This window comes from Haemaphysalis longicornis, unplaced genomic scaffold (genome assembly GCF_048455015.1).
Source record: "Haemaphysalis longicornis isolate Haplotype H1 unplaced genomic scaffold, Haemaphysalis longicornis Haplotype H1 scaffold_1, whole genome shotgun sequence".
NCBI lineage: Eukaryota > Metazoa > Arthropoda > Arachnida > Ixodida > Ixodidae > Haemaphysalis > Haemaphysalis longicornis.
In genome coordinates this window covers 348,949,279-348,963,932 of record NW_027526203.1, presented here as the reverse complement: position 1 = coordinate 348,963,932, position 14,654 = coordinate 348,949,279, and the positions used below count along the sequence as shown (strand labels likewise).

Sequence of the window (14,654 nt, the reverse complement as noted above, 5' to 3'; positions counted from 1 at the left end):
TTTTGCATTCCACTAAGTCGATTTGGCTTTCACTGGGATAGCCTCGCCTACAAGGCAGCAGCCATGTTCCATATGTGAGGTGGCTGTAGTTGCCAAAGCTGAGAAGCATACATCCCAGTTTGGGTGGGCAAGTAAAACTGCAAGCATTAGCTTGCCTCTAAACTACTACATTTCAAGTGTCATTTCATCGTGCAATAACTGGGGCATCAGGGTTAAGGTCTACGTGCACTTCGCACACCGATTCAGCGTCAAAAGCATGTAGGTATTTTATCTGGAGAAAAAAGAAATTGCAACATGTTGGTCGACTTCGCCCACATTTAAACACCTAATTATGTTACTTCAGTGGAACAGCGGCTCGCCTAACGTTAGTGACGCTAGGCTCGCCCGCTGATCGCGCCGGTAAGAGGGAGCGTCTGGTCGCCCTAGTTGCGCGGAACCAGTGCCGCAGGGGCGAACCTACAGTGACAGCTAAGAAGCTCTTGTGGCGAGGCACTATCTGCAAACAGCCTGACTTGGACGGGTGGGTCTGCAGTCGTCTGGACTCAAGTCATGTAAACCATTTTTTTGATACAACATGGGATAAAATCCACAAAGTTGCGCACATGACCCCTAGGGGCACGGGCGCTCCGACTCCCAAGCATACGGCTATGTCTCACTTTGCCTCGAAACATGCCCTGCCAAGCTCTAGCGATAGCGCCAGACCGCCTATCGAACATATTTTATGCAGTGTAATTTTCGATGTAAGTACATTAATAAATTGCAGGGCGCCACGAAAGTAATTTTTTTTTTTCAAATCTCTTCCGGCTCATTGTCACGGTAGGCTGCTTTGTATGATGGCGATCAAAAGCTCCCTGCATTAGATCACCATCTGACCTTCCAGTTTGGGTTAGTGTAAGAATAGCGAGAATGGTTTGCCAAGAACAGCCTCCTGGGGGCGAAATGTCTGTATTGGCATGGCACATAGCAGACGCTTCTTCTTTTTTTCTTTTAATTGGGAGACTCGCGAACGCGTCTCTCGCTCAGAGGCCGCCACGGCCGTGGTCTCGGAGGTGCTAAGCCGTCGGTGGGGCCGAATGCCCTAGAGACATGGTCTTTGGGTCAAACGTGGTCTCAACTCTGGTCCTAGTTACGCTCCTCTTGAAGATCGGTCTAATACTCGTGAAGTTCCTCTCGAAAAGAGGTAAGCTCGCGTCCCGCTGGATTGGCGTGAGGAATGACGGTTCATGTACTTGTCTTCTGCCCCGCCTTGCTATCAGGGAGGACTTACACAGCCTTTGAAACAGAGGAGATCTTCAGCGGTCTTATCCGAGTGTTGATTCTGCTGATGTCATATAGTAAGAGGTTTTCCCGTCCCTTGCCACAATAGCAGTCATATGGTGTAGTCGGAAATGTATTGCTGATCACCACTTTTTATATGGGCAGGTCTAGTCAACCATCTGAGATTACTAGCTGAAGGACACTCCAGCGGACGAAGACTCCTCTTTGCAAGGTAACCTTTTTTTCGTGCATGTTCAGCATGCAGTGCGTGATTTTTCATCAGCGTTGTGACAGCCGGCGAGCTTAACTCTTTGTTGCATTTTCGCCGCAGCTAACAAGATGTACATAGACGACTCTACAATAGCGGTGTTTGCCATTGCAGCAATCATACTCAGGATACAGACCAATCTCTGCTTAACTTGCGGTCGCTTAGGTTAGTGCCTTTGCTATGAAGCAAGTCTTGCCTGCCTTTTAAAGTAAAATCAGCTAAATCTTTGGTGACCACCACAAAAATTTAAGCAAACAAGTCTCTCGTGTTTTGCCACAGACGAAGAAGAACGTAGACGGTACATCAATCTCAACATACTTGCTGCCGCACTGTGCGAGTTCTTTGGATTGATGTACCTCTTAGGTGAGCTTAATTACCTTGCTTAATTACCTGCTTGCTTCATGAGCAAACAGTGAGATGAAATACTTCATGCCAGCGTTCAATCCTGTTACAGATTTTATCACAGCCCAGCAAATTGAATCATTGAGGTAGTACCATTTTATCTGCTAATGGTGTCGTCAGAAATTTGTCTGCCCATTTATTTCTCATTCCATATTTGACTGATTCCACTGTTCCAGCCTCCTGCAGTGTGTAGTACCCCGAACGACTTCTGCCCATCCTGCTTCAGAAAGTTTAGCCCCTTCGGCCACCTCAAGCCCTCAGCTGCTGCAGTAGCTGCAGTCATTGCTACCGATGTTTATCTACGACAAGATAATCTACAAATGGTTCAAGGTGTCAATCGCGGTCAACTTTGTTCTGGTGATACTCACAACCCAATGTTGCCAATCGCACTGTAAGTTTCATTGTTTTACATTTGATAATTCTCCGAAACCGCTCGCTGGTCATTGTTTTACATTTGATAATTCTCCGAAACCGCTCGCTGGTTCGAGATCAAACTTTGCAAAAAGCTTGAATTTCGCGGTCTATTTTATTTAACGATATTATCACCGACCGCACTTGCCCTTTTTTTTCCTATTTCTGAAAACGGGCGCCACTGAAAGCCCCCTAGCGGCTCGTTAGAAAAGCAGTAGCGGGTCGCTCCGACCATGGCTCCGGCCCGCTTCCCACTGTCACTGCTGCTAGAGATTTATACACCCCCACCCCCACCCTTTCTTAAATATTTAACAGCCTTGCCCCCCCCCCCTCTGTGAGCGAGGGGGGGGGGGGTGCAGAAGTCACCTCTTTCAAAATGTGAACGGCATTAATTATCACTTGGCTATTCGCGTTTTATTTCGGCTCCGCATGCTTGCCTAATTTTGTACTAACAATATGGTATGAATGGCCGAACAAGACATTTTTGTGCATTTCTCTTCGAACAGCAAGCGAAAGTGTTTCACAACTAAAATTCTGCCTCTTTTGATGGTGACTGACCTTTAAAAAAGTGAAAAAGACGGCCACGAAGAGACATGATCAAACTTATCATATGAATAGACTGGTGCGCGGAGCAGATGAGGCGCAGCCCCTTTTTTTTCGGTGTTTCACGCTGTTCGGAAGCGCCTATAGTGATGTATGTCCCTGAAAGACAACTATCTGTTCGCCTCCCAAAAGGGTATTCTCTCTATCCTCCCTTTTGCGTGCGCAACTCTGTCGTGATGAGTTTTCGTTGGCGGTGACACCTTGCATTCGGGGCTAAGCTGTCACGCGTCTTGTGTTTTGACTATTTCGTTGCCTTGCTTGAGGGGGTACGCGACTATCAGCCCTGGCCAATCAGGCTGGGCCAGATATCGTCCTTTTCGGAGGTTAGAGCCAGAATGAATGAATGAATTTATTGTTAACAAGGAAAGGAAAGACCACCAGCAGGCGTAGTTTGTCTCACCTAAGGGTGGACATCGGGACGCCTGCTGGTGTAGGGGGTGTGGGGAATGGGGAACATTCCCCAACGCCGCATTTCCATTTTGCTTCTCCTTGAAGGAATTTTCGTTCGCAACGTTTGTCAGAAATTGACCCGCTTGGAGTACAACTATCGGTTAGAGTGACAGTTCGCGGTAACAACAGAACAGCCTGTGGTGTATAACTTTGAATTAAGATTAATACACAGAATGTGGTGTGACTATTTTTATCTGGCGCTGGCTACCACCCCAAGCGCAGGAAACAATTACCTTAACATTAATACCCGAGATGTGGGGGGGGCACTGCCCCGCCAGTAGCGTAGTGGTCATCGCACCAGACGCGAATTCTGGAGGTTGTGGGTTCGGATCCCACTCAGTGGGCATGTTTTTCTCCACTTTCCTTCTTTCTTTTAAAAATCTGTTTCGACGATAATAAAATGACTTACCACAATCTTCCCTTTGCTTTCCTTGGCTTTCTTGACTGCCTAACCTTATTCTGTATTAATTCAACGAGCCCCTAGCTAGCTCATTACCCATTCTGATTCGTTACATGCATATAGCGAGTGTCTCGGTTCTGGCAGTCCTGGTGCCATAGGTAGCTTGGTTCAACGCTAGTCGACCGCTATCGACGTGTAGACGGTCGAGTCACGGCCCGGAGGCTAAAAAAGAAGGTCCCCTTCACCCCGAGCAGTCGCAGTGTCGCTGGCTACCACCCCCAAGCGTAGGAAACAATTACCTTAACATAAATACTTGAAAAAGTGGAGGGGAGCACAGCCCCGCCGGTAGCGTAGTGGTCATCGCAACAGACGCGTATTCTGGAGGTGTTCGGATCCCACCCGGCGGGCGTTTGTCTCAACTTTCAAAAATCTGTATCTGTTGATAATGAAATGACCTACCCTATTTTCCCCTTTGGCTGCCTACCCTTATTTCGATATATATATATATATATATAGCATAGTGAGGGAGACGATAGCGTTTGTCCAGTTTCTTAGATTATTTAATACCCAACAGTTTCGAAAGGAGGACCTTTCTTCTTCGGGGGTTGTCTTAGAATAAATAGACAGAAAAATGCTTATACACATTTTGGATCCGAGGGCTTCCCTTTCTCCTTACCCTCGAAAATGATAACTCTCGGGAAGAGTAAAAGAGCGAGCGAGTAACAAAAACATGTAACTATACTACAGCAGGTGGGAAAAGAGGAAGGGAGAGAGGAAGGTTGTAAGTGGAAAGGAGGCACAGTTGCGGCATTGATAGACAGAACACAGACATATAAGGTTCAACCAATGTGCCTCTACAGAAAAAACGGCGTGCCGCGTAGAGAGAGAAAAAGATACATAAATTTGGAGAGTCGAAGCTCGAAAGCCTGAACGACAAGGCTCTGGATGGCAGAGAGGCATGCCAACCTCTGCCTACTGGTGATCAATGGTAAAAAAACGAAATAAAAGTTTGTTAATGTCGGTTTGAGACCGTCATTAGACAGAGACAAGTGCCACATGGCCCGCAGGTGGCTGAAGGAAGCTGATCGGAAAACGGAACATTCGTGGACAACCTTGAAGAAAGGGGGGGAGCAGTGAGTCCCCAATGCGCGGAGGCTCGTACGGGTCCGTCTGAGTGAAATGGTCCGGAAATTTTGCGTAGAAACCGATTTACGTCTCGTAAAGAACCACAGGCGGAGAAGGATTTATTACCTCACCGCCGCCTGAGCGGCACGTTCCCAAGTTCAAAATTCTGTTTCATCTCCGTTTCGTGTGCTAAACAGCTTCGCTGGTCATTCACCTTCACGACGTGGAATGGCTCATGATTCTTCTTGTTTGTCTTGGAGCCACGAACCAGGACCAGATGGGAGGGGGGTGCTGAGCCCCTACTTCTGACAACAGGAGGGGCTCGAGGCGCCCCCCCCCCCCCCTTGTATCCCCTTTAGATTAGCCAAATACTTTCAGCAAGAGATAATTAACCACGGTATTACCAGAGTCCTTCAATGCTTTACTGGTCACGAAACTTCGGCGCTCGCTTCATATAGGGACCGCGCGCGCCACTAGAGGCGCCACCGCCGCACGAAGGTCATCCAGCCGCCGCGCGTGCGGCGTATTGGCCAGCTCTTGGCGTGCAAACGCTCGCTGCTTTTGGTGTCTTCGCGCTGATTAAGTGTGTTTTTTTTTTCGTAGTAGTTAGCGATGAATAGTCCAGTTATTGTGTTTATCACCTGCCTTCAATGGGGTTTTATTTTTCGAAGAAAGTTACCGTAGACTTCGGCCGCGAACGGCAACGGCTTCTGTGTGTTCTGGCACAAGCGCTGCGCCGTCGTGTTTACGGATTTTTAAATCTATATTGCTTCTTTTCTTAAAGCAAAGTTGTAAATACTACACACACGGTAGCTGTGTAGTCACGGACTGCTGCGGGCCTATCGATAATACAATAAAAAATCTGAAAAAAAAACCAAGTACGCGTGGTTCAGACTACGCTTAATGAATCCGTTGATTGCTCTGGAATGCACAAAATGCTAAAAGAGATAGCCCAATAGTGCTGTCGTTTCGATGAGTGGGTACATACTTGAGAATATCTAAAAACGCTGCAGAAACGCGAAGGATCAAAACACGGAAGAGATATATGTTGCACCATGTGTCTTTCTGCTTCCACGCTTTGCAATCCTTGCAAAAACAGGAAGCAAAAAAAGAACAATGAAACTGATTTTATCACACGCAACAAAAAATTTCAGTGTTACGAAGGGAGACAAAAAAAGAGCGTGGTCCAGCGCACAAAAATTTATTTTTTCTCGCTGCGATGTGCAGCACACGGAGGAAACAGAATATTGCCACGTAGTCAAGAACGACGCAAAGCTTTTCTGAACGCAGTGACCTAGGGATCTCCTGCACTACAAAAGACTAGAAGGAAACACAAACGTCGAAGAAGAAGTCCGCAGTGTGACTTGAACAGATGAACGTCGATAAGTGAGTTGTGCGGCATTTGCTATGCATGCATTACTCTTGGAACGTTATTACTTTCAGATCCATGGAAACATGATCGAGAACAGTGTCGAAGAAACAAAAAATCAAGTTAGCGACAAGGTGGCACCCTTTCCATATCAAACAATATTGCCCGGCGGGACGTACGACAAAAAAGAGAAAACGGGCGCTCCGGTTGAAACGCCAGATAAGAAAATTAATTTCAGATCCATGGAAACAGGATCGAGAACAGTGTCGAAGAAACAAAAAATCAAGTTACCGACAAGGTGGCACCCTTTCCATATCAAACAATACAGTCAAACCCGTTTATAGCGAACTGCAATATGCACCGCGATTAGTTCGATATATCCAATAGTTCGATATAGCCGAACCCGCCTATAACGAGCCTATCGTTACGAGTTCGCAATTCGCGGGAGCCCACCGCCCCCTCCCCAACTCCGCCATCCGCGTATGCAGAAACGAACACAGTAGAGTAGCCATTACCAGACCAAAATAACCCATTTATTATCAAAGCTACTTTCCGCGTTAACTGTCCACGTTGCAAAAAAAAAAAAACGGTGATTTTTGTTTTCACTTTCGTTTTAGCGGCTTCAACTAGTATAGCATTCTCTACGCGAAACATTGTTTGCACCAGTTCGAGTACGTCTCCTCAAAAATCTAAGAAGCATTGGCGGAGCACATCGACTGCCGAAAGCGCTTCATTATAAGCGTCGGACGGATTTCACTGGCGACATCATCGGGAACGTTGGCGAGCTCTTCCCACAGTTCACCGATGCTGCTGTTTTGGTCCGCACTCACTGACTGGGCGAGTTCCGTCGCGAGTCCCGCGCATCGGAAACAGTTCCGGAAAGTATTGGGCGTCACGTCGCTCCGTGCGAGGCGCAATGTCTCAGTCGCGGCCAATCCACATCTCAATCGCCGCTCCGAGATCATGCATTTTGGCGGCCATTCTAGGCGCCCAGAGTTCGATATATCGGATGTGAACTTCGTTATAAGGAATATGTTTCCCATGTATTTCCGTAACTGAATTATTTTTGTTCGATATATAGCATAATTCGCTCTATCCGGGTTCGTTATAGCCGGGTTTGACTGTATTGCCCGACGGGACGTACGACAAAAAGAGAAAACGGGCGCTCCGGTTGAAACGCCAGATAAGAAACCGGAATCGGCCACGCGCGATTACAAAACAAACAAAACGAACCCTAAGGGATAATTCGCGGAAATATGAAAATTAAAAGCACAAGGACGTCCCAAAGCTTTTTTTACACGCGAGCCTGAGCGCAAGGTAATACAAGTTTGCAAACAAGTAATGAAGCACCGCTACAAACTGACTGATATGGCAAAAATCCGGATATAAGATAGCCTTGTACAATTCTAGGTCCACGATGCTCTCAAAAGGGTACATTGCTTTTTCCATTCTCACACACAGTGCATTTCCACACTGCGGCACACTTATAATCGAAGCTGAAATCTCCCGTTGCTTGCCTTGGAATGGCGCCCCTCCATTTATCACACAGCTGCCCGTCGCTCGGTCAACAGAACAAGGAAACATTTTCTGTGGTATCGTTGTACAAGGAACGACATCCCGGGACGCAACACATGTTCGGCGTCGTCGTTGCACTACTTAAGTCGCATCGCAAGAGCGCGATATGCACGATACATTTTTTTCCCCGCACAAAACAAACACAACTCGCCGCGGCTCCGCCGTTCGAGCCAGCGCAACGCCGCCCGAGGAGTGACCTCAGTGAGAGGGTGGCGCCACGGCGCGGCGGCCAAACGCAGCATATGAAGCTCTCCCATTGAGTTACGGGGGAGTTTCGTGACCAGTAAAGCATTGAAGGACTCTGGTATTACCTACACAACACATCCATCTTTGACAGGGCGAAACAAAACTGCGCACACACAGACGACAGAAAGGGTGCTTTTCACGGGGGGTAAACCTCATCTTCAGAGCCACTGTCGCAATTATATCCAACGGTCACAGCACGGCGTTCACATAGCACAAAACATAATAAAAAATACGAACACGTCACGAGATGCGCACTATTCGCCCCGAGCGCGAACACAGTCGGCCCCTGGCGGCGGCGGGACGAACCGCACCTAGTGTGGATGGTGTTCTCGCGTCGTCTGCTTTTCACGTTGCGTGCGGCGCAAGACGCGTGCTGCACACGACAAAACAACCAATATGTGTGCTTGTTTGGCAATAAGCAATGACATAGTTACCTCTGCTTGCGCATTTCCTCTAGAAACGCAATAATCAGCGGCCATTGCGGGTTAACGCGCTGGTTTAATTCCACGAAACATATTCGCCCTGGTCACCGCTTGAGTGTGAAACGTGTTATAAACATTGTTTCCACACATGACACTTTTCTTGTTGTGTGCAGTCGTCTGCCGTTTCGGGAACGTCGAAGGGTGCTTTTTGAAGGTGGCGTGATGATTATTTAAAGGATAAAAGTTTAGTACGCGAAACGGGTAAGAAGCGACAAGACCTGTGCATACGCGTGCAAATTCCACACCCTTGTAAAATTGCGCTGTGTCCTTATCGAAAGAAGAACGAAACAAAAGCATTTACACTGCACACGACCCGTGCGCTATCGCCCATACATTACCGGACACGTATTTTACACCCGTAAGCACCTGTGTGATCGTGTACTTCCCGTACCTTTTCTAAAATAAATACCATTTTTGGACAGCCGTTGTTTATACTGGGGAGGAGGAATAAACATTTATTCAACAGTATCGAGTTGCTAATTTTACGTATTATTTAAAATACGTTTCTATGAATGCGCAAGAGTATTTAGGGGGGATTTTTCAGTAAAATTAAGCAGTTGTGAGTTTGCGTCTGTCATGTGGCATTTCGTGTGTCATTTTCATATATAGCATTTTCAAATCCGACATGAATCACCTTGTCCAGAAACGTGTCTCACTCAGCATAACCAAATGCCTAATTTGGTCACGTCTTAATCTCTTAAGGTGGACCTAAGTTTAAAGAAAGAGGAGAAAACGCGTAATATATAATGCACGTTGTTGCCCACATGTGTGTGGGGTGTGTGCCATGACTCGCTGGTTTTTTTTTAAATTTCTTCCCGCAATGCTTGCTTTCAATACAATTTTGAAAAAGGCGTCCCCCAATTCCTGGACATTCTCGGACCAAAGGGGGGTTAATCATTTAGGAAAATACGTTTACTGCTTTTTCACCGCTACAGAACATGACGCCTAGTGTAGTTTCGATTGTAAATAATACTGATAACCATAGTTTGGCTTTTCGCGCGCGTTATTCTCTTCTCGCTGCTCTTGCAACGTTGGCAGGACCCCCCCCCCCCCCTCCCCCTTCCCGAAAAAAAATGAAATCGCAGAATTTCATTTTTTAACCAATCCTCAAGAATTAAATGCCAAGACAAAGGCGATATTCAGTTTACAAAACAAAGTAGTTACCGGGAACCCGTTACGCTGATTTGCAACGAGAAATAAAAAGGAAATGTTTTACTACATCTGCAACAGCGCAACTTCATTCGTTTTTAGGGTTCGTAAGCGACCTTATACCCAAGAATGCAAACACATCTCGCTGTTGCAGGCACCTGTTAGATTTTAAAGGAACGCAAATCGTCAACAGAGCAGCCGTCACAGAAAATTTGTGCTCACTGTGAGGTCCCAGAAGCAATTGGTTTGCACACTGTAAGCCTGCTTGTCACTTTGCGAAAACCTAGCTAAACATGAGATGTTGATTGTACTGCGTGCGTTGACAATTCAATTCGTAAGTTCACTTGCGACGAAAGCCGTAAATAAGTGATTCGACACCGTTATTCATGAAACCTTCCTTCAGAGTCGCTAAAATTTCATTTAAAAGACCCGTTAGAGCGGTTACATTTATATCTCTGCGCTGATCAAAATTCAGTAATTTTATTTTGCCTTTTGAACACACAAAAAATATCGTAAGCTCTTAGAATGAATTTCGGGGCAGTTAAGTAGTGTTACCATTTCAGAGCATCCCACAAATGCAAAGAATGCGTCATGCTACCCGTGAAAGCGATTGAGATTGCCGTTGGAAACTGAATTGCAGAGATCGAGGCTTCCTGATTTGTTTCTATTTATGCTTTTATTGAAGGCGCAAAGCCATAGTCTGGAAAGATCGAGCTTGCTACGAGCCACAGCGTACAAGTTCATTGTCACAATTATGGCCATTCTGAGATTCCCGATGAGTCGTCGCGTTTTTTGGCGTAATAATGAAAACTGACTGCCGCTTCCATGCTATACATTGAACGTTGAGTAACCGAACTACAGCATACCACTCTTGTTTGCACCTGTCGTGCGCACATACTGCGAGAAAAAGGCACGAAGCGCGCCCACAGTGTGCATTCTTACGGGCCGCTCAGCGGAGCATCCACACTAGCAGCGCGACGCTGTCGCCACCTACATGTCGAGCTTGCGGCGAATAGGGGCCCGAACGTGGGACAGGTGGCGCTGCTGGTGCCGTTCAACAGCGCCACCCGCGGAAGAAAATCGCAAAAATGGTCGGGACATGCCCTGGCGTGTGCATGTGGAGCACGCGCAGGGGCGGATCCAGGTTTTTTTCTGAGAGGGGGTCAGCTTCAATCAGTGATGATGATGATGATGATCATGAGGAGGAGGAGCAGGAGGAGGAGTCTTTTTTATTTGCAAATATTTCGGAAAAGGAAAAAAATAAGAAATATCAAAAATCGTTAACTAGACTTTTTCTACTACCTGACCAGGTGTCATCGTATTGGGGGTATAAGTTCAAAAGTTAAGGGAGGGGTCAGGACATCCGGACCCCCCCTCTGGATCTGCCAATGAGCACGCGTGTTTACGTGTTGTTTTAAAAGTGCAATCGCTCGTTACCGTGATGATGTTAGTCATATGTCACGCACATTTTTTGTCAGAAATTATGTCCGGGCGGTGCGCGTTTATTTTAATTAATTTCCGAATTAAGGTTAATTAATTATTGATAAGTCATTGACTGGGTTAAATGTTAAAGTGATGCCACAAGGGCTTGTGAGGTATCAAATTAAAGTTCTCGATGAGGGGAATCACGTGGGACAAATTAAAAATCGCTTCCTGGTTACAGCCATGAGATGGTCACGTGAGTCATAGATTTGGTTAAAAGTCAAAGTGATGCCACTAGGGCCAGGAATCGTGGAGAACCGCCACCCCAGATAGCTTTTGTTGGCGTTCAAGCACAGCTGTAGTAAGCCGGAACTGTTTTTTGGCGTGCCTAAACGTGCTGTTTGCTTACGGACGTGAACGTGTTTTCTTGGCGCGCAAAGGTAAGAAGAAACGAGAGGGAGCCAAAACACCGTGCGAGCCCCTATCAGCCCCGCAGTGCTTAATACCCCGCTGACGTCGCGGAAAGGTGGCGCAGAAGACGCGACTCCCCATGATTCCCATAGAGGAACCTTCCTCCACGTCACAGAAACATATATTGGGGACGCTGTCATGCGTGTAGGAAAGATGCCTGCCATGCCTCTGAGGACAGAGTGTTTGGTTTCGTATAAGACACGTAGTGCTGCTGTTCAGCGATGGGGAAATCTTCCGATCATGGCGGTATCCGTCGGAGAAATCCTTTTGTTCGATTTTTTAAATAACAAGGCAAGTTCCATTACTTATCGTGAACTTCAACAAAATAGATCATAAAACGCAACCTTCATAGATCTGAGTGAAAACGAATGAGAAGTTTGCCGAAAAAAAGTTCGTTCAAACAAGGTGTGTGTGTGCGTGTGCCCGTGAGACACGCAACAACCTCTAGTTCGTTTGCGCTCAAACTTTACATGAAAGTCGCATTTCATGGTCTGTGTTGTGGCTGGCCCCAGTATGGACCAACCTTTCCTGGGTAACACACAAGCGGCGTGTATTCTGCTCAGTGACGCCGGAACTATTTTTTCACTGGGGGGGGGGGGGGGGGGGGCTGAAAATTTTTAAAATTTTTTGTAGGTCAAAATTTTTAAGTAAAATTCGAGTCTCGCTCGAAGGAAAAAAAAACTTTTTTTTTCCATAACCATGGGAAAAAAATGTTTTTGTTACGCACTGCCTCTTCTTTCTTAGTACTCTTGCTCACCTAGTACGTATATAGTTACCGTGTATGAGTGACAAATTTTACATTTCCAAAAGAGCAAGACTAGACAGGCCTACCGAAGTAATAATAATTACAGAGAACAGTACATACCGTAGCGAGAGGGCCGGTCGCTGTCGTGCCTGCTGAGCGACAAGACTAGTACAGCTTCGGACAAGCTGAACTTCCTTATTTATAACATGTTTACAATCAAGCTGAGAACACACTCGGCGAGGCGCAGCATGGCCTTTTTTTCTACCCGTCGTTTTGTGGTTCCCAACGTCAGCAAGTGCCCACAAACGATGCATGTCCAATCGGAAAAGTGAAGGTTTCCCTCTCTGCAGCATAACCCTCACAAGAGGGACACGCTTTAGGCGCACTAGACTCCTGGCTCACGTGCGAGCCCTTCTTGCCGGCACGCCGCTGGATGCGTTGACCTCAAGATGTGCGCCTTTTATGTTGACCCACCCCGTCCCTCTACACTTCGGACAGCTAACACGCCTAGCGCGAACGTCAGGACTGCACACCACAGCATACCACACAAAACACTCTTGCGCATTCGACAAAGACATGGAGGGGAGAAGGGGGTGTCACAGTACTGGTGCAAAGTGCTGTTGCACAGCGGCGCGGCGTCTGTCCGCTACATTCACTACGCATATCTTGCCGCCACACATGTCGGTTGGTGCGCTCACCGCCCCTTCATGCGATTTTTACTTTCGCTCACCGCATTCCTTGTCACCTTCGAGAGCTAATTGGTCATCCATTGGAGTCATGCGTGTCGTTCTGCCGCCGCCGCTTCTGGGGATAACGCTGTCCGCTCCGTCGCCCCTTTCGGTGCAAGCGCAAACACGAAATACTGGCCAGAAATGTCAAAGCTCATACGGTAGCCCTCTTCATCTCGTTTGCTGCCTTCCCCACCTTCACTTACTGATGACAAGCGCTTGCTTCAACCGCCAAACCGTGGCAAGTGAATACCAATATCCTTTGCTGACTTGGGGCCGCGCGCTTCCTCTACTGCTTTGTTCTGCGGGGAGAACGACCCCACCCGGCAATTAAGCATATCTACCGCGTCGCGACGCTGAGTCACTACAATACCTACAGTAACTCCGCAGGCTGCCCACGGAAATTGACAAACGGCTCCCGCGTGCTTAAGCTGCCAACAAGCAGACCAGCATCAGCGTGTCGGTCCTGCAATCCGTGGCTACTTTCGTGCCTTGTGAGAGTTATCACAGTAAAATTGGCTATACAATCACGTTGTGGAGCAGCCAAATTTATAGGAACGCGGAGATGGTAAGTTGAGCAAAAAATGTCAATAGAGCATGAAATAGGGTGGTGCCGAGCCCGCACGTAAAAATACCCGAGGGGGTTCTAGCCCCCCCTGCGCCCCCGGTTCCGGTGTCCCTGGTTCCGCTTGTAAACGGAAGCGGCGCCACTGACGGCATCGATGGTTCACTTTATCGATGGAAAGGCGTAGGCAAATTATGTAAGCTCCGGCGTGGTGTGCTGGCATCGAAAATCAGATTGCACTCACATTATTGAGACCAATTAATGTATCACGCTGGGTACCCACGAACACTCACTCTGAACAATGTGTTAGATTTTCAATTGTCTTTATTAAACAGCCTAGGCAATGACTGAAGACTAAGATCATCTGTGGCTGAGGATAGCAAAAATCGTCTGCTATGTGCATGTGGGCATGCCCCGCTCACACCAGACGACGGCCTATGCGACGGCGGCTTTGGCTGAGAGAGAGAGAGAGATAAACATTTATTGCCCAGTCACCGACCTATGTCCAGGTCAGCTAAATGATGGATCTTGAGGCGTCACTGTCTTCATAGTAGTCCAAAATGACCTTGGAGATCTTCTGGATATGAAGGCAGAGAGCCTCCTGGGCGGCCCAAACGTCTGTTCCGGGCGGGGGAGCCAGCCAAGTGTCCCATGGGGTGGTGCGGGAGAGGGAGGGGGGAAGCTTCGGGGGGGGTGGCAGTCCCAGTAGGAGTGTGGAATAGAGGGATACGCGCCACAAGAAGGGCGGGTTGGGGGACCGGAGCACTTACGTATGGGATGTAGAATGTGATGAGATGGGAGAGCGCGGGTATGAGCCTGGCGGAGAAGAACGGTTTGGGCGCGAGTGAGGCGCGGGTCTGGAGAAGGGTGGGCTTGCCGGGCGAGGCGATATGAGAGTAAAGTGAATTTACGGGTTGCGCAATCGTGAATACGAGTGGAAGGAGGATGGTATGAGGTTGGCCAGAGCATAGACGAACCCGGGGATA

At 47.6% G+C, this 14,654-nt stretch overlaps 1 protein-coding gene across 4 annotated transcripts in view; it reads left to right on the top strand.

Annotated features, from left to right (window-relative positions):
• The first annotated feature begins 304 nt into the window (after positions 1 to 304).
• LOC144154055 (uncharacterized) overlaps positions 305 to 14,654 on the top strand; it is a 37,764-nt gene continuing 23,414 nt past the window's right edge. Inside the window, exons 1-7 of one of the 4 annotated variants that reach the window (XM_077685820.1) lie at positions 454 to 1,180; positions 1,257 to 1,334; positions 1,423 to 1,489; positions 1,589 to 1,690; positions 1,805 to 1,888; positions 1,980 to 2,013; positions 2,104 to 2,318. In XM_077685820.1, the coding sequence (XP_077541946.1) occupies positions 1,087 to 1,180; positions 1,257 to 1,334; positions 1,423 to 1,489; positions 1,589 to 1,592 (243 nt within the window). In that variant the 5' untranslated portion in view covers positions 454 to 1,086 and the 3' untranslated portion in view covers positions 1,593 to 1,690; positions 1,805 to 1,888; positions 1,980 to 2,013; positions 2,104 to 2,318. Of the gene's footprint in view, positions 1,181 to 1,256; positions 1,335 to 1,422; positions 1,490 to 1,588; positions 1,691 to 1,804; positions 1,889 to 1,979; positions 2,014 to 2,103; positions 2,319 to 14,654 lie in introns of all 4 variants that reach the window. The other 3 variants (XM_077685818.1, XM_077685819.1, XM_077685817.1) reach the window with 3 other exon arrangements.